General features: G+C 40.5%; 1 protein-coding gene across 3 annotated transcripts in view; it reads right to left on the bottom strand.

Annotated features, from left to right (window-relative positions):
* Positions 1-18,811, bottom strand: part of RSRC1 (arginine and serine rich coiled-coil 1) — a 254,807-nt gene that overhangs the window by 136,465 nt on the left and 99,531 nt on the right. For all 3 annotated transcript variants that reach the window (XM_033959337.1, XM_033959340.1, XM_033959338.1), the window contains exon 6: positions 10,847-10,898. In XM_033959337.1, coding sequence (XP_033815228.1) covers positions 10,847-10,898 — 52 coding nt within the window. The remainder of the gene's footprint in view (positions 1-10,846; positions 10,899-18,811) is intronic.

Here is an 18,811-nt window from a genome sequence, read left to right as displayed (position 1 = left end):
TAAGAATACCTGTAAAACAAAATAATTCGTTCTGCAGCCCTGTTGTCCCATAAGAATACCTGTAAAACAAAATAATTCGTTCTGCAGCCCTACATTTCCCTCCCTCCACCTCACCTCACATGCAGAGCCTGCCAGCCTTCTCCCTCACCCAGCCGCACGATCTCAAAAAGCTGTGCACGCGCAGCTGCTGGAGTTGATCAATGTTCTCCTCTCCTGCAACTTCCGGTTTCCGGTTGCGTCAGAGGAGAAGATTGAACAACAGAGCATGCGCGCATGTGCTGCTCTTTGAAAGTGTGTGGCTGGCCGAAAAAGAAAGCCGGAAAACTCGGTTTTTAAGGTAAGGTGGAGGGAGATGATGGAACACTGCATTCAGACAGGAGGGTGCTGCTGTTCCCGGCTCACATTAGAAAGCGGCGAGAGTAGTTCCGCCCCCCCCCGGGCCCCTCGGGCGACTTCGTTGTGTGAAACGAAGTTCGTTATAGGGAGCAAGACAAAAAGTTCGTTATGCGCAGCGTTCGCTGTGCGAGGCGTCCGTTATGCGAGGCACCACTGTATATTAAAAGCAAGAAGCTTGGAAGAGAATCAGTTGGACCACTAGACGACTGAGGGGTAAAAGGGGCTCTCGAAAGATCAATTCCAGATGCTTCAGTCCTTTAGGTTAGATACATCTATAATTATACAGACAGTCAATAAAGGGGATGGTATAGTGATGCAGGATTATGAATATTATCAAGTGGAAGCGTAGAGTCAGTTGCAAAATGAAGAATATTAGCAAAGTCTGAGGAATGATCTAACAGCAGACTTACAGAGAAAGATAGAGGATATACTATCCTCAGCCAAATATGATAGAATAATAACAAATAGGGAATAATGGTAAGTGCTTAACAGAATCTCATCCACACATTCCATATATATATTTTATTCCAAAGATTTACAAATATGCAACCCCCTCCCCACACACACACCCGGGTTGAACCATAGTATCTGGCATTGGTTCTTATTAGAACCATTATCTCATTATTTTTTAAAGATTTTGTATCAAGGGTCAAATCTTATGTTAAAGACTCTTCTCATTTCTTGAATTTGAGAAGTGAACAGGTTGATGAGGGTTTGAAAAGTTATACTATGGTAACAGCAGATGTAACTTCCCTTTATACCAATATTCCACAATGGGCAGCAGTCAATTTAGTTCGCAAGTATTTACATCTCACTGGATTGTCACATGAAAAACAGGGATTGATAAAATTATCTGAAATTGTAATTTATTATAATTATTTCAAATTTGAAGAACAATACTATCTTCAAATTAAAGGGGTGGCCCTGGGGGCAACAGTTGCCCCTTCTATTGTGTGTGTTTACAGGATACAATTTGAGGAAAAATAGGTGTACCCTTCCCAATATTTTAGAATGGTCCAAATGTGGAAAAGATTTATTGATGACATGTTTTTGTCTGGGGTGGTACAGATGATCAATTACAGGAATTTATGCATGATAGCAATGAGTGAGATTCTAATATACGATTTATATATTGCTTTGATTCTCAAAGAATATCATTTTTGGATATAGAGATTTATAAGAGACACTGACTGTTTATAGTTTTTATTTGCTTTTAATAAACTCCTTTTTTTATCCCAGTTTGATGTGTATGTTTCCTTACCCACTTTTTGTTCTCATTGATCAATTCAATACTACACTTCACTGTAAAAACTCCCAACAGAAACACTTTATTACAATATCAGAGTCACCATCCTAAGGCATTATGTAATAGTATACCCGTGGGATATACTATGCTCAGATGACCGTGACTTTCAGTGTCAAGCAAAAATCATGTACAGCAAAATTAATTCAGCGGGGTTATCCCAAGAAGATAGTTAAGAAAGCTTTAAAATGGGCTAGGTATTGTTAAAAGGTTATTAAATTCCACATCACAAAAGGATGTAAATCCAACAATCTGTGTTCTATCTTATTCAATTCAGAGTTGCAAACTACAAGACATTATTAAGAAACATTGGCCTGTATTGGAAGTCTATCCCCAATTGAAGAAAATCTCTAAATTTGCTTTTAGGCAAGGTACAAATTTGGATGAGATGCTAAAGCACAGAAGATCCTGTCATCTCTTTCTTTGAGAACCACAATGTCCTTGTGGGCATTATATTTCTTGCAAATATGTATTGATCCTCGATAGTATATCACTGCTGATGTTGAGAAAAGATATTATTTAAGAACAAATAACTAATTGTAATTCCTAAGTGGTGGTATATTGCGTAATTTGTCCTTGTGATAAATATTATACAGGTCATACTCGAAGAGCAATGAAATTACGGATAGCAGAATATTTATGTAATATTCGTAGAGAGAGATTGCAGGCTCATTGGTTACAAGAGGGGCACAAGGAGAGTGATATAAAATACACAGTGCTCACACCCAGATTAAGAGTCCATTGGGAGGTGGCATGTCTCAGCAGTTATTAATAAGGGAACAAAGATTCATTTTTGAGTGGCGAACTTTGAGCCCCAATGTACTTAAGGCTGAAATTGAGTTTCAGCTTTAAAAATGTGTCAGTGGTGAGAGGCGGGGAAGAAAAGTGTTTGTCCAATTACATGTCCGTTTGAATGATGACATCACTCTTTTCTCCACATTCAAGGCAGCCAGCAGTTTCCTTACGTTATAGATTTCACTCCTTCCCTTCAAAAATCCCACCCGCACCACGTATGGAATCGTCATCCACAGCCTGGCTACCACATTCACCACACAAATTTGATATATTTTATTGATTAGCGAGATGGGAATCAATGTGAATTGTATGAGAATCAGGGGATGCAAATAAACAGGGAAATTTGAGTGACATCGTAACATAGTAGATGACGGCAGATAAAGACCCGAATGGTCCTTCCAGTCTGCCCAACCTGATTCAATTTAAATTTTTTCTACTTAGCTATTTTGGGGCAAGAATCCAAAGCTCTACCCAGTATTGTGCTTGGGTTCCAACTGCCGAAATCTCCAGCCCATCTAAACCCTTCCAGCTATTGAAGCCCTCTCCAGTCCATCCTCCCCCAAATGGCCATATACAGACCGTGCAAGTCTGCCCAGTACTGGCCTTAGTTCAATATTTACTATTATTTTCTGATTCTAGATCTTCTGTGTTCATCCCACACTTCTTTGAACTCAATCACCGTTTTGCTCTCCACCACCTCTCTCTGGAGCGCATTCCAGGCATCCACCACCCTCTCCGTAAAGAAGAATTTCCTTACACTGCTCTTGAGTCTCCCACCCCTCAACCTCAAATTATGTCCTCTGGTTTTACCATTTTCCTTTCTCTGGAATAGATTTTGTTCTACGTTAATACCTTTCAAGTATTTGAACGTCTGAATTGTATCTCCCCTGTCCCTCCTTTCCTCTAGGTGGGTAGAGTGGGTTGAATGAGTGAATGGGAGAGAGGATTTGTGTCTTGTGTAGGAATGTAAGAGTACATTCTCCTTCTTCTGAGCAGAGCTGTGGAGTCGGAGTTGGAGTCGAGGAGTTGGAGTCGGAGTCAATTTTGGGTACCTGGAGTCGGAGTCAGAAGTACAAAAAACTGAGGAGTCGGAGTCGGAACATTTATCTACCAACTCCATTTTTGAACTTGGCATACCAATCACGAATGATTCTTTCAGCTATAGCACCCACTATATACACAGCACAAATGTTGCGAGCAGCTTCTGCGGCCTTAGAACCTTGATTAAAAGCAAAAAGAAGGTGGTGTTGAAAATGCTCATTTCTCTTAACTTGACATTCCATTTTAACGATCTGAAAATTAACCAGTGGTGTGGAGTCGGAGTCGGAGGAAATTTCGGGTACCTGGAGTCGGAGTCTGAAGTACAAAAAACTGAGGAGTCGGAGTCAGAACATTTATCTACCGACTCCACAGCCCCGCTCCTGAGCCAGGAAAAACTCTGTTTCTCCTCCTTCAATTATTTTCTTCTTTCCATTCCTCCATATCCTGATTCCCCTTCTCCTCCCCTCCCTTCCTTCTGTGCTTTAATTCTCCCTCCATTCCCTATCCATTTCCTCCTTCTCTCTCATTTCCTTTTTCTTCAGCCTCCTTCAACATCCCCTCTCTCTCACATATTATTTTCTTTCCTCTTCATTTTTATGCTACTTCCTCCCTTCCCAGCACTGATTACTAAGGTTTACCTTCTCCCTAAGAAATAATTAAACTATCCAGCTACAGAAAAGAAATGCCTGAGAGACTTAGTTTTATAAAGTAGCATTATTTAATATGTAAATGAATGCAAATGTGTCACATGATTGCTGCAGAATGTGCTGCAAACTTTATCCTTGAGTTGCTACAGGAAACAGGTGAATATGAGCAGAGCTCACTTAGTAAACAGAAAATTAACTGCTGAAATGAACATAAAGTACTTATTGTGAGAACAATTTTAGTTTGTGAAGCTCTACCACAAGTTACATCAGTCCAAAGAAATGCTACCATTAAAGAAACATAACAATAGCCTTACTGGGACAGACCAATGGTCCATCAAGCCCAGTAGCCTGTTTTCACTTTGGCTAATCCAGGTCCCTAGTACCTGGCCAAAACCCAAGGAGTTGCAACATCCATGCTACCGATCCAGGGCAAGCAGTGGCTTTCCCCCATGCCTTTCTCAATAAGAGACTATGAACTTTTTCTCCAGGAAATTGTCCAAACCTTTCCTAAAACCAGCTACGCTAAACATTCTTACCACAACCTCTGGCAATGTGTTCTAGAGCTTAACTATTCTCTGAGTGAAAAAATATGTCCTCCTATTGGTTTTAAAAGTATTTCCCTGTAACTTCATTGAGTGTCCTCTAGTCTTTGTAATTTTTGACGGAGTGAAAAATTGATCCACTTGTACCTATTCTACTCCACTCAGGATTTTGTAGACTTCAATCATATCTCCCCCTCAGCTGACTCTTTTCCAAGCTGAAGAGCCTTAACCTTTTTAGTGTTTTCTCATGCTCATTAGTAGGACAGGGATGATTTCCCCTCCATCCAAAAGAGGTATAGGAATTATTAGGAAAGGAATGGAAAACAAAAAATGAGAATGTTATAATGTCTTTGTATCACTCCATGGTGCAATTGCACCTCAAATACTGTGCAATTCTGGTGACAGCATCTCAAAAATAGTATAGCAGAATTAGAAAAGGTACAGAGAAAAGTGATTAAAATGATAAAGAGGATGGGACAACTTCCCTATGAGGAAAGACTAAAGCAGCTAGGGCTCTTCAACTTGGAGAAAAGATGGCCCGGGGAGACATGAAAGAGCTCCATAAAATATTGAGTAGAATTAAATGGGAAGACGTGAATCATTTGTTTATTCTTTCCAAAAATACTAGGACTAGAGGACATGGAATGAAGCTAAGTAGTGGGCCATTCCATGTCAAGTGCTCTAGGTCTCCCCACTTGACCATTTCAGAAGTTGATGAAATTTTTACTTAAGTACAATGAATATGTGCAGTCTTAGAACTGGATCTCAACTTCTTCCAAAGTTAAGGACCTCATTATTGGGGCCACTTTTTTCATTCCATGGAAGATAGTGAAAAACATCAACTTTTGGTTCAGGTTGTGGAAAGGATAGTTGCTCAACCAAACTAAAAGTCACATTTCTAGTACAATATTTTGTGCTGAATCCAAATATACCACTCAGATCATTGCTGCATGCTTTGGTGTATCACTGGGGTACCACAAATTTGATGAAAAAGTTTGTTGTGAATACTTGACACAACATAGCTCCTGAACAGAAAGAACAATAGGGTTCCGATTTTAGGAACGAGAAGAGATTACAGCCAGCTACTGCCCTATAAACTTCAAGGCACACTACACTTTTCTTTTATGAGATAAATCTAAGATTGTTGAAAAATATTTTATGCAAATTTTTACCTATATTTAATGTCATAGCACAACTGTACATCCTCAAATCTTTTTCTTTCTTGCACCATTTGAAAGAGCAATATTTTGGCTACAACTCACTAAGCCACATTATTGACCCGCTATTCCTAATAGCTTAAAATAGACCTGAAAGTACACTGGATACACCAATGTTTCAAGCTGCATTTAATGTTAAAATATGTTGGAAATGTAGACAGGCACTGGAATAATGAGAGAAAAACTTTGAACTGGAAATTTGTAGCTTTCTAGTAACTGTAAATTTTTATTAGGACAAAAAATTTACATCCCCCCCCCCCCTTTTATGAAGTTGTGATAGGCTTTTTAATCACTGGACGTGGTGGTATTAGCTCTTTCATAGAATTCCTATGAGCGTCGGAGCCAATACTGCCACGGCTGGCGATAAAAAAGCCTAATGCAGCTTCGTAAAACACAGTATGGTAAAAAGAACAGTATGGTGAGGAAAGATTAACAATATCAAAGACAAATCATACGTCAGAATCACTTCAAATGCTGCTTCTCATGCAATTAGCCTGAGAACAATGCCTTGAATTTGTCATGAATAGCTGTATTGCCTTCCTGTTTAGGTTGTCATTAGAGCTTCAAGAACCATATGTTCCTCTGAAACCCACACAGTATATTTTTTTAATTGGCTAATGAAAGGATTGAGCAGAGTCTTGTAGATGTTCATTTTGAATCATAAGATTATTTTGACTATATTAACTTGTAACCCAGAGCACATTGATATCTAATAAGTTGGCTAGTTAGGTTTTGGGCCATGGGCTACTATGTCACTAAATTTTATTAAAATTGGATGTGTGTGTTCAATAAAATGCTTGAACGTAAAATTGGAGATGTGCAGCTAAGAACTTTTATTGAACTTGCAATGAATCACCAAAAAGTAATTGTCCATTTTGATGGGCCATTTACAAGAATATGTGAAAGCAGTGGATGCCGTAACCTGAGCTAGAATGGCAAGTCCAACAAGCTTAGCTGTACCATATAAGTTGTGCAAAATGCAGCGGCGAGAATGATTGCAGGGGTGGCATGGAATGAGAATATAACGCCGGTATTGAAAAGTCTACACTGGTTGCCAATTCAATGTAGAATTGATTACAAAATTTTGATGGTTGTTCATTAAGCGATCTATAGGGTAACACCATGGTATTTAAAGCAGGTATTGAAACATTACATACCCTATAGAACGTTAAGATAAGAATCTGCCATGAGGCTATCAATAGAGGTGCTTGGTGAAACTCATTACAAAAAGACACAAGCAACAGCCATTTCTGTGGCAGGTCCTCTGAAATGGAATGCTTTACCAGGATATTTGAGGCTATGTAAAGACAAGATATCTTTTAAAAAGCAACTAAAAACATATTTGTTTGTGAAAGCTTTTTACTAGGTAGTGATGTTTCAGATTTTGACAATCTGTTTTATTGAAGTCTTATTAGCCATGTGCTAGTTTTAGTAAGTTAAACTTTGGAGGAGTGAGCAGATAATGTTGTACTGATTGTGCATGTATACATGATTATGCATGTTTACTTTGTAAACCGCTTAGGTCTTAGGCGGTGTAGAAATTTTTAAAATAAATAATACAATTTCATACCTCTTTCTCATTTGCATATTATACAACAGGATACCAAAGATCTCTCTTCTACCACTGCCATGTATACACGTGTGAATAATGCCTGCATTGAGATCTGACTTCTGGCCAAAGCAAGGCCGGGTCAAATATGATAGATACAGAATGGCTTTTGTAGGAAAAAAAAAATGCTAGATTTCAAGTGATATAAAAAATATAAAAATTGGATGATGCACAGATGAGATATATGCATCCAAAAATAGCCAAAATTTGTATAAAACATTAAATATCATCTTTTTGTGTAATTATATCTTTGTTTCCAATTGGCTGCAAAGCCTCAACGCAAATCCTATGTGCATGTCAAAATACAGGTCAGGAGCAATGATGAGTCAAAGTAGGCATTACATTTCTTTTATAACATTTTTTTGCCTACTTTGCAGGCTCATAAAAGGGGAAGTAAACTAAAGTTACATTCCAGATTTTGCACATGAAGTTAGTGCCAAAGGTAGTATTAATCCACAAAATGTAAATGCTCTTGGAGGCTTTGTTGGGTTGCAGTGGCTAAATAAATTTGCCGTTTTGTGTTACACAAAATACTGTACTCCAAGAGTGACCTACATTTGACAGCCTCTAGGTCTTAAACCAAAAGAGATCCAGCTATAAAATGTTACTTGGTTTCATTTGAAGCTATAGGGAACAACCACACAAATTTTTATTCAATTTGGAGGAGGTCGAGTGAGGATGATTTTCAATATTGGACCACTTGATATGGAATGACCCTAGTACTTACATTTAAAACAAACCAAAGAAAATATTTCTTCATTTGACATATAATTAACTCTGAAATTTGTTGCCAGAGAATGTGGTAAAAGCAGTTAGCTTAGTAGGGTTCAAATAAGGTTTGGATAATTTCTTAAAAGAAAAGTCCTTAAGCCATTATTAAGAATGACTTGAAAAAATCCACTGCTTATTTCTAGTATGAGGCATAAAATCTATTGGCTAATGTTGAAACAAGATATTGGGTTTGACTAATCTTCAGTATGTCTAAATATGGCAACTCTTATATTCTTAAGGTTTAGAAGAAAAGACCAGCGTAAGGTTAATGTAGATCATAATAATATTTTTGGCATAAGCAGAATAATACTGGATAGGTAAATGCTCTCACAAGAAATGGAGGAAATGGACCTCTAGACTTGTGCCAGTGCAATGTAGCTTACCAGCTAAGATATATTTGGGAGTGGAGTAGTAGGGAGTACAAGGGTTAGTTAGTAAGCAAATGATGCCTTGGTCCCCTATGCATCGCAATGAGACAAGAAGGGAAAGGAACAGATTGCGAGCATCCTCTGGTCAGTGTAGCTTGAGCAGCATGGTGTTTCTTTTGCAAACAATCTGGGTAGACCATAGGATAGATCACTCTACTCACCCATACAAGGGAATCCAGATTTCCCACTGGGATTAGGAGGGAGCTTGTTTAAAGAGTGTGAAGGTAGGGGGATTGAGAGTCTTTGAGAATCTAGATGATTGAGAGGAGGGATATATGTATTCATATGTGTAACTCTGTACAATAAATGGGATATAGAATAAGTGGGTGATTTTCAGCAAAGTCTTGTGCGGTTCCTAGAATTGGTGAGTTTTTGGCATAGGATGTGAGGGGCAATTGTAGTTCCAATCCCTTTTGTTCCCGTTCGTCTTTGTCCTTAAAAATTGTGTTTTCCCTCTGTTTGTTTTTGATTATATTGCATTTTAATTGGCTTATTGTTATGGCATTTTTGTACACCACCTAGAAGGTTCGAGTGGGCGGTATAATAAATTTTAAATAAACTTGAAACTATATAGAATGGGTAGTCTCGGGATATGTGGAAGTTCTTTTGGGAGGGTGTAAAAGGGGCAAATGTTTGGGAGATTGGTGTTACTTCTAGCCCACAAATGTATACTAGTACAGTAGATTGAATCATCCTCACCATAGTTAGTTAATATGAAAAGGCAAAGAGAAACATATAATGATGTGAGAATAAGCAGATGTGAAATGAAGAATGCACAGGTTTCAAATAGTATATGTGGAGGCATGGCAAGCTTTTCACAGTGGCCTACAAGCCACTTTGTCAAACTATATTATTGCCATATTTGGACTACTTCAATTCTATTTACTGTTGAGCAACTCAAAATATTCTTACTAGATTACAGTTGCTTCAAAGTACTGCTGCTAGACTAAATTTTTGGCTAAAAAAATTGAAATACAGGATTACGTTTAAGGTATTATGTTTAGTACATAAGGCTTTACATGGTAATGCTCCAAAACAATTAACATCTCTTATGTGTTCCAGCTAATTTTATTACTACAAAGTAACTGTAGTTTTAAACTTCAGGTTCCGTTTTTAAAGTAATTAGAAAGAGTCAAGCGATACAATCGTTTTCTTATCAGGCTATTCAGACACGGAACAGTCTTCCATTAGAAATAAGAAGCCTAGATTTGTATATTTTTTTGTAAAGCCTTAAAGACCCATATTTTTGATAAATGTAATTCTTGATAGTTTAACTCTTTGTGTAATAATTTTTAAGTATATGTGCTCCCCTTAATGTAGGGTTTCTCTTGGTGTAATCCACTTTGGATCTGAACTGAAATATAGCAGAATATAAGATAACTGATTAGATTAGATAACCACCACAATCAATCACAGATATTGGGACTGTAATAGACTGGAAGGAAGACGTACAACATACATGAAGGAAGAGGTAGCAGATGCAGGTACAGTATGACTGATTGATTGAGTATGGTAGGTAGGGATAGTGATGGGGAGGTTAGGATGTGGAGAAGGCAGTCTGATATTAGTAAGGGAGGGGTAGAGGGGGTCTGGGAAGAAAGACAAAACAGTGTGGCCTGGTTGGCAATTAGAATAGCTGTCATTGCCATATAAGAATAAGCTGAAGTAAATACTGATTTTGGTTGGTAAAACATTGTAGAATGGCAATTATGTTGCAAAAATATCTAAAAAATGAATAAGGAATTAAATATATTGCAAAGCAGGAACCATGAGAGATGTCTCCTGTGCTATACAGTAGTTGTTGTCAGCAGAATACATAAAGAGATTCAGTAAGTTTTAGTGCAAAAGCTGCCCTTTCTCCATTAGGGATCTCGAAAGAAAAAGCATTGTCATACACACCTCGTATTGACAGGGACTCGAATGTATAGGGGAATCACAAGTCCAAAGAAGTTTGTGTTGCTGACCAGCATCCCTTGGTGCAAAAAGAAGGGACCAATATACGATACCTGCTAGAGGTTTCAATGAAAGTGGCACAAACTACATACCTTGGTATGTGTCAAATTTTAGCACAATAAACCTTTATCTAAGATCACTTACCAGCTGCCTGAAGAACCATTTGTAGTCTAATTTTGGCCTGTTCAGCAGGTGACTAAAAACAAAAATGAAGAGCCAATTACCATATGATATAACAACAAAGACAACATATCTTATATAAAATGCAAAATGTAATAGAATAGTGTAGTCATAAATAATCCAGGAAAATGTCTTCCCAATCTATATTCTATATGCTATATTTTGCCCCGCCTTTCTATTAACATTGCAATAAAGGAAGCTGAGATATTATATGATAGCCAATGAATATTTAAATTTATTGAAAAATGGCTAGTTTCACAAAGTGGAATCACCTATCCATGTTGCTTAATCTCTGAAGATAGAAGCTAAATGAAGTCACAAGTGTAAGTCATATGACTTAACATGCACACAAATAAAGGTTAAAAAAAAGAAAAGAAACCATATGAGGCTTTCAAGAGATAAGGTTCCCTTTCCCAAGTCAGAACCGAGTGAGTAAAATATATTACCAGAAAATGTGTTAATCATAAACAGCATTTCAAAATATTTTAGAACAGAATTTGCCAACATACAGCCTGTTCTAAAATACACGAGAAATGGATGTCCCAGTGCTGGTTACATACGACATAAAAATCCATTTACAAATTGATATGTCCAGATTATGATTACGGCAAAACAAGGAACATGGATATCATTACAGCAATATAGGAAAACCCATTATAAAATGGTCATATAGAAGTCTATATGGAGAAATAGTCTTATGGTTAGAGCAGCTGGCTAAGAACCAAGACAAAGAAACAGAGGGTCCTAGTTCAAATCTCACTGCTGCTTTTTCTGAATTTTTTTTTTTTTTTAATTGTGAGCCCTCCAGGAATAGAAAAATAACTACTGTTATTTCCTTTACTCCCTCCAGTGCACCTTTCTATAACGTGGAAGTGCTGAGTACCAGGTATAAATAAAAACATCCATTTCTTTTGGACACAGATAACCCTTCCCCTTCTGAATTCAGAGTTGGACATCCATATTTTGGCACCTTCATAGTTCCACCCAGACCACACACCCCTTGTCATATGGCTGCACTGCAGTTTCAGACATTCATATCCTGGTGTTATAAAATTGGGACTTGGATTCCTATGCAATTAGGGCATTTAAATGCCATTTTCAGATATCCAAAACATGAATAGAGCTTCCAAAATATTTTGGTCCATTCATAGTTCCACCCAGACCACTTTCCCTTGCCACAAGGACATATTGCAGTTTTAGATGTCCACATCCTGGCTTTATAAAACTGGGACTTGGATTCCCATGCAATATGGATGTTTAAATGCCATTTTCAGATATCCAAAACATGAATACAGCTTCTAAAATAAAAGCCCTAGGTTCTCCTATTACCCTCTTCATGACCCTTGAGAAGGTTTTGTCAGTATTGTAAAATGAAAATCCACATTAAATAAATTTATCTATGAACTACCATAGAAAAGTTTGTCAAATGTGATGCATCATGTACTGACAGTACAAAAGAAACTACATAAGTTATGTTTCTCTGATATCTATACTAATTTCATACTTTAACTTTCACAGCTTAGATACAGTTGTGTGCAAGTATTTTGGCACCACTGGTCATAATATTCCTAAGTGAACATAAGCTGACATATTAATAATTTTATTCTTATATACCGCCAAAGCCATGGTAGTTTGAGGCGGCAACAAGACGAGCTGGACAATCAGCGAAAATAATTACAATGAAGTCATCAAAAACATGTGTAGAGGGTGGATACAAGTTGAGTGAGAGAAAGTCAGAGTGATAGACACAGTGTAGAGGCATCGAGTAAATGTAGGAAGCGTACATGGTAAGGCATTAAGAGTTCTTGGTTACAAATCGGTTGAACAGGTTTGTTTTAACTAGTTTTCTAACCTTTTCATAGCATAGTTAAACATAACTTTCTACAAATTGTAATGCATTAATACTCTATTTGCTAATTTAACCTGAGATATTTAAGCTTTTTTTGCACAGCTATATATAATGAGAAATCACTGTTAATAATAACCAAACAATATATGTATATTTTCCTATATGGCAGACAAAAAGTGTGCTTTTTAAATCAAAGAGGAAAGATTAAGTTCTTACCTCAGTAATCTTTCTAGTAGGCAGACACTATTCCTGATGGGGGATGCTAAAAATAAGAGCTCCTTAAAGAACCCTTGAAAAAGCCCTTATGGGCGAAACGGGACCCATCGGAGCACGCTCGAGACACTGCATCATATGATAAGTAAAAAAATGAAACATATGCTGTTTTCTAGTTTTTATTTATTTTGATGAAAGACAATAATATAAGCTATATACAAGTAGAGAGCTATGATATAAGTCCAGAAAAAGAACAATCACTTAGATCAACACATTGATGGCTCATATGCCACTTTGCAATTGAACCCTAATCAGTGAGGTTTATAGTCGCTGTGGGAGTTTCCATGTTGCCTCACTTATCATCTTCATCACCCATTTAGTGTATACTAAATATAATAGAAGATGGCCACCTATGCGTAAGACCACACCTGAATCTGAAACACAGAGGAAGGGATCTCTGCATGACAAAGCCTGTAGTTCCGACATTTGTAAGGCTGAGGTAATAGCTACCAAAAACACCATTTTGATGGTAAGGTCCATCAGAGAAGCTTGTTACAGAAGTTCATAGGGTGCTCTAGCCAGCACCCCTAGGACCAGGTTAAGACTCCAAGGCAGGAAAAGTTGTCGCACCGGAAGACGGAGATGCAAAGTGTCCTTCAAAAACCTGGCCACATCTGCATGTGCGGCTACAGCGCTCTTATTAACGCTAGGACCAAATCAAGAGAGCACCATAATATGAACCTTTAGGGAGCCAACCACTAGGCCTTTTTATCCAGACATTCATGCAGTGAGCTGAGCACCACAGAGATCGGCATCAAGCTTGGATCCTCATTCCTTTGAGCGCACCAAGCTTGGAATCATTTCCAGGCTTTTGCATATACAGTTATAGTCACCATCATCCTACATCTTAGAAGGGTGGAGACCACTCCGTCCAAATAGTCTTAACGCTTTAGCACCGTGTTCTCAAGAGCCATGCCATAAGATCAAAGTGTTCGGGATCCTTCAGGGCAATTGTGCATGACATGAAAGTCAGAGACCTTAACATGGGATGACATGGAAGTCTGAGACCTTGATCCCTCTGTAGACGGATTAGGTCTGCACACTAGTCACGTAGGCCAATCTGGTGTTCCCAGAATCACCAGCCCTTGGTGCACCATGATCTTGCATAGAAGTCTGCCTATCATGGGGCATGGAGGAAAGGTGTAAAGAATACCTGCCTATGGCCAGGGTTGCACCAAGTCACCCAGGCCTATGCTTCCTGGCTCATATCTTCAACTGAAGAACCGAGCTACCTTCTTGTTGGCCGCTGATGCCATGAGATCAAATGTTGGGCACCCCCAACCAATTCACAATGCTTGTGAAGGCTTCCTGAGACAGTTACCGCTCTCTAGGATCTAGGTTCTTCCAGCCGATGAAATCTGCTTGCACATTGTCCACTCCTGCCACATGTGCTGTCAGAAGCACCAAGAGATCGGCCTGCTATGGCTTCTAGATCATGCAGTCTTTGCACTGTTGTTCAAACTTTGGACGCTTTTTCTAGCTTCCCAGCCAGAGAGTCTAGAAAAGGTCTAGGAAGGGACAGAAGAACTTGAGCTTGTACCCCTCCAGTATAATGTCCAGCACCCAGCAGTCTGTGGTGATCTCTTGATCTCTACCCATGCTCCCCTATAGGCCGATAACCTCTTTCCGATATGTGGAGGCTTGGTTGACAGCTTAGCGCCATAGCTGCTTCTTGTGAGTGGTGGCAAATGGGATCCTGGAGCCTTCACAAGATCTCTGACACAAAGGCCCTCCCGAGAACTGGCAATATCATCTAGAGGTCCAAAAAGTATCACAACCTTCAAGGTCTGCTGATGGGAAAGACTTCGGCTTGCGATCCTACACACTGGTCATAAGATCATCCAGACCTTTTCCAAAGATTAAATGTCCCTTAAATGGTAATTTACTCAAGGTCATCTTGGAGGAGAAATGCCACACTCACTATCTGATACAAAGCACTCTGTGGGTGGAAATAAAATAAGCAGACATTTCACTCGACTCTGAAAAGATCAGAGCATCAGCTACATAATCCACTCCAGACATTAGAAACTGGTGATCTTGCCTGGCAAATGCCTCCAGGCGCAACATCGAGTGGTAAGACCAGGCAACAAAAGATGCCGATGCAGCTGCTTTTAAACCTGAAGCTGCATCCTCAGAGCTTCTTATGAACAAAATCTACCATGTAGTACTGGACATCCTTTAATACCATGCCACCTTCACTGGGAAGATAGGTATGCTTGGTAACCTGTGCCACCAGGGAATCCACTTTTGATGGAGAATCCACTTTTGATAGAACAGAGCTGGTTAAATTCAACATCCATCAAATACAGCCTTGCCATGGCTTTGGTTATCCGAAGCGGGCCCTCTGGGACCTCCCAAATGGTCCATGAGCATATTTATAATGTGTATAAGTGAGCACTGTGTAATATAGGACTGTAGAGTCTCTACATTTAATTCCTGGAGGGTTTCCATGAACACCTACAAAATGTGCTGAAGGCTTGAACAGTCGGTCCACTCTGAGATCAGGGGCCTCCACCAGATCTGGACCACCCTCTCAATGCTGAAGCAGCATTTCCTGCTCCAGAGGACTCTGACTGGGAGAATAAAGGCATTGAAAAAGAGCCCTCTCCAGCCCAGTCTTCATCATACTGGACCTCCCCATCTTCAACATGGCAGTGTTGCTGGGGAATTTGCATTCATGGGGGGAGGGGGGAGTACCCCCCAAGCACCAGCATGGCCACAATCCCTGAGGATTTCATATGGCCCTTATTAATCCTGTAAACTCAAACAGCATATTGTTGTATTCCAGAGGTAACCCCTGTCCAAGACGTCCAGATGGTCTCCTGTGGATGCTCACAAGCTCCTTTCTGGGGTTTTGCAGCAGTGCCATGACTGTGCTTTGCCAGGGATGCATTTGCACTGCTCCCTGGCTCAAACCTGGACCTCGCACCATCTGAGAACTAATTCCTAAGTGCACCCTCGCACCATCTGAGCACTAACCCCTGTCCCTCCCCAAAGGGCCTAAGGGAGGCTAAGCCAGTGGGGCTCCTATCCCCCCTCACATGCCACATGGATGATCCTCAGATGACTATCCATTGCAAATTTGCCAGGAATACAAGGTATCCTGGCCTGAGGAGTCCATAACACCAGTTTTTAATCAAAATCAAGGTGTTTTGAGGCAGATAGAGGTTTTTATTTTCAAATTGGAAGATCCAAGATAGCTACTGCAGCAGTGATTTTAACACCAAAAATGGCCCGGGGGAGCTATACTGGGGTCCAAAAACTAGCATTTTGGAGGTGGGATTTTGGAGGTGGAGGTAACCTGACTTTTACCCCAGAACCCCCCCAAAATTAATTTTACACCCCCCCCTCCGATTTTGTTTTCCAGGCTGTCAGCCTGTTACTCACCGCACCATACTATACTGGGAGCTACAATTGCTGAAGCTGCAAACCGTTTACTGGGAAAATCTCTGCCTCAGCAAGCCTGGAATATAGACTGTTTATGTCTTCTGACTGCCTCTCGAGCCCAACGAACTGGCCGGAGATCTCAACCCCCACCAGATTTTGCACACGCAAATGCGAGGAGGAAGCAGTCGACCCCGATCCTGGAAAAACTGCCATGGAGCCATTCAGCCTGCACTCAAGCACTGTGGACGAACCTAGGGTAATAGCCTTGCTCTCTAGAGATTGGTCCCTGAGCCCACAAACTTTTAGTGCAGGCTGTCCAAATGGGTGAACTGCAAAGCAGTCTGCCCCTTGGAAGTAGACCCTCAACATCAGCATCTACATTCTCCTGCAGCCAGAGATGTCCTAAGATTGGGATCCTATGTAGAGCAGAAAGCCTCACAAACAATCCCCTTCCCCCAAAAAAAATCCCAAACTTAATTGAAATGTAAACACAAGCAGAAAAGACCAGCTCCTACCATCTTTTTTGAAGAGACAACTAAGGAATTGGAGGACAGCTAAAGAAAGCTAATGAGACTACAAAATTCTTGCGAGAATGAATTGACAATCTACAGCAGGGATGCCCATACTTTATGGGCTTGCGAGTTACTTTTATAATGACTAAGTCAAAATGATCTACCAACAATAAAATTTTAAAAAAACACAAAGCACACTGAAAGGCAGAGAAAATATTAATTATTCATATTCCGGGTTTTTTCAAAGAGGTCACGGCAGATGACTCTATGCAATGTCACCTCAGTAACAAAATACAAAAATAGACAAATACACCCCCTCCCTTTTTACTAAACCACAATAGTAGGTTTTAGCACAGGGAGTTACGCTGAATGCCTCGCGCTGCTTTCAATGCTCATAGGCTCACTGCGCTAAAAAACGCTATTGCGGTTTAGTAAAAGGGAGCCATAGTGCAAAATATAGACAGCAGATATAAATTCTCAAAACAGACACATTTTGATCACTAAATTGAAAATAAAATCATTTTTCCTACCTTTGCTGTTTGGTGATTTCATGAGTCTCTGGTTGCAGTTTCTTCTTCTGACTGTGCATCCAATCTTTCTTCCTTTCTTTCAGCCTCCTGTATGTTTCCTCTCCTCCAGACCTCATTCTCTCCCCCAACTTTTTCTTTCTGTCTCCCTGTTCCCCCTTCTTTCTGTCTCCCTGTCTGCCCCCTTTCTTTCTTTCTCCGTGCCCTCCCCCAAGCCACTCGGTTTGCTGCCACCGCCATCGGGGAACAGCCCCCAAGCCACCGCCGTCCCAAGCTTTCCCTGCAGAAGCGTCGCGCTGACCAGCATTCCGCTCCCTGACGTCAATTCTGATGTAGGAGAGGAAGTTTCGGGAAAACAAGGCATTTCTCCTCATTCCATCCAGCCTGAGCCCCATCTCTCTTTGATCCAGCATTTCCCTTCTGTGTCTGTCAGAATTACCATTCCACCTATTTTCCAGCATCACCCTTCTTTGTGTCCATCTCACCTATATCCCTATCTCACCACTTTTTCAGAATCTTCATTTGTCTGTCCTTGTCTTTACCCCATGTTCACCATTTGCCCTTTCAATGTCTTTATCTCCCCCCCCCACACTTTTTCAGCATTACTTCTATGTCTCTATTTCACCTCCTCTTCATTACCCCTCTGTATCTCTATCCTTATTCAGTAGGTCCTGCTTACCCTTTCTCTTCTTTGTGTCACTATCTCCATTTTCAGCTTTCCCCCTTTTCCTTTGTTACTGCACCCTGTAGCCAGAATCTTTCCACCCTCCCTCCACTCCGGCCCAGCCCAGTATGAATATTTCCTTTTGTTTCCCTCTCCTCTCTCTTTCTCTCTCTCTTCTCCTCCCTCACCCACGAGTCCTGCATCTGGCCCTCTCCCTTCTACTTGCACCTGGCAACACCCCCCTGCTCTACGGCTCTCTTAAGCAACTCGTCAGCAGCGGTGATCAAGACAAGCTGCCGACATCGAGGCCTTCCCTCTACGAGTCCCGCCTTTGTAGAAAAAGGAAGTTGAAACAAGCGGGACTCGCAGAGGGTAGGCCCCTACGTCAGAAGCTTGTGTCGATCACTGCTGCTGAGTTGCCGAAGAGAGCCGCGGAGCAGGGGGTATGGCCGGAAGCAGGTAGAAGGGAGAGGGAGATAGGAAGGCTGTAGAAGCTCTGGAGCATGACACCGACCCCGGCCAGGATGATTTCTTTTTCAGGCTGCTGCTGCTGCTGCCGCTGTCACGCTCACACTCCCCCCCCCCCCCCCCAAAATGACAAAAACAGCCTAATGCCCGGCGTCGGCGTCTTTGACGTCGTGGAGAGGAAGGCTGATAGACCCGGTAGATCAGGACGGCAACACGAGTCTATCACGGAGCCCGGGATGGGCTCTGCGA

The sequence above is a fragment of the Geotrypetes seraphini genome, chromosome 9, assembly GCF_902459505.1.
Source record: "Geotrypetes seraphini chromosome 9, aGeoSer1.1, whole genome shotgun sequence".
NCBI classification, from domain to species: Eukaryota; Metazoa; Chordata; class Amphibia; order Gymnophiona; family Dermophiidae; genus Geotrypetes; species Geotrypetes seraphini.
This window is presented reverse-complemented; position numbering and strand designations above follow the sequence as displayed.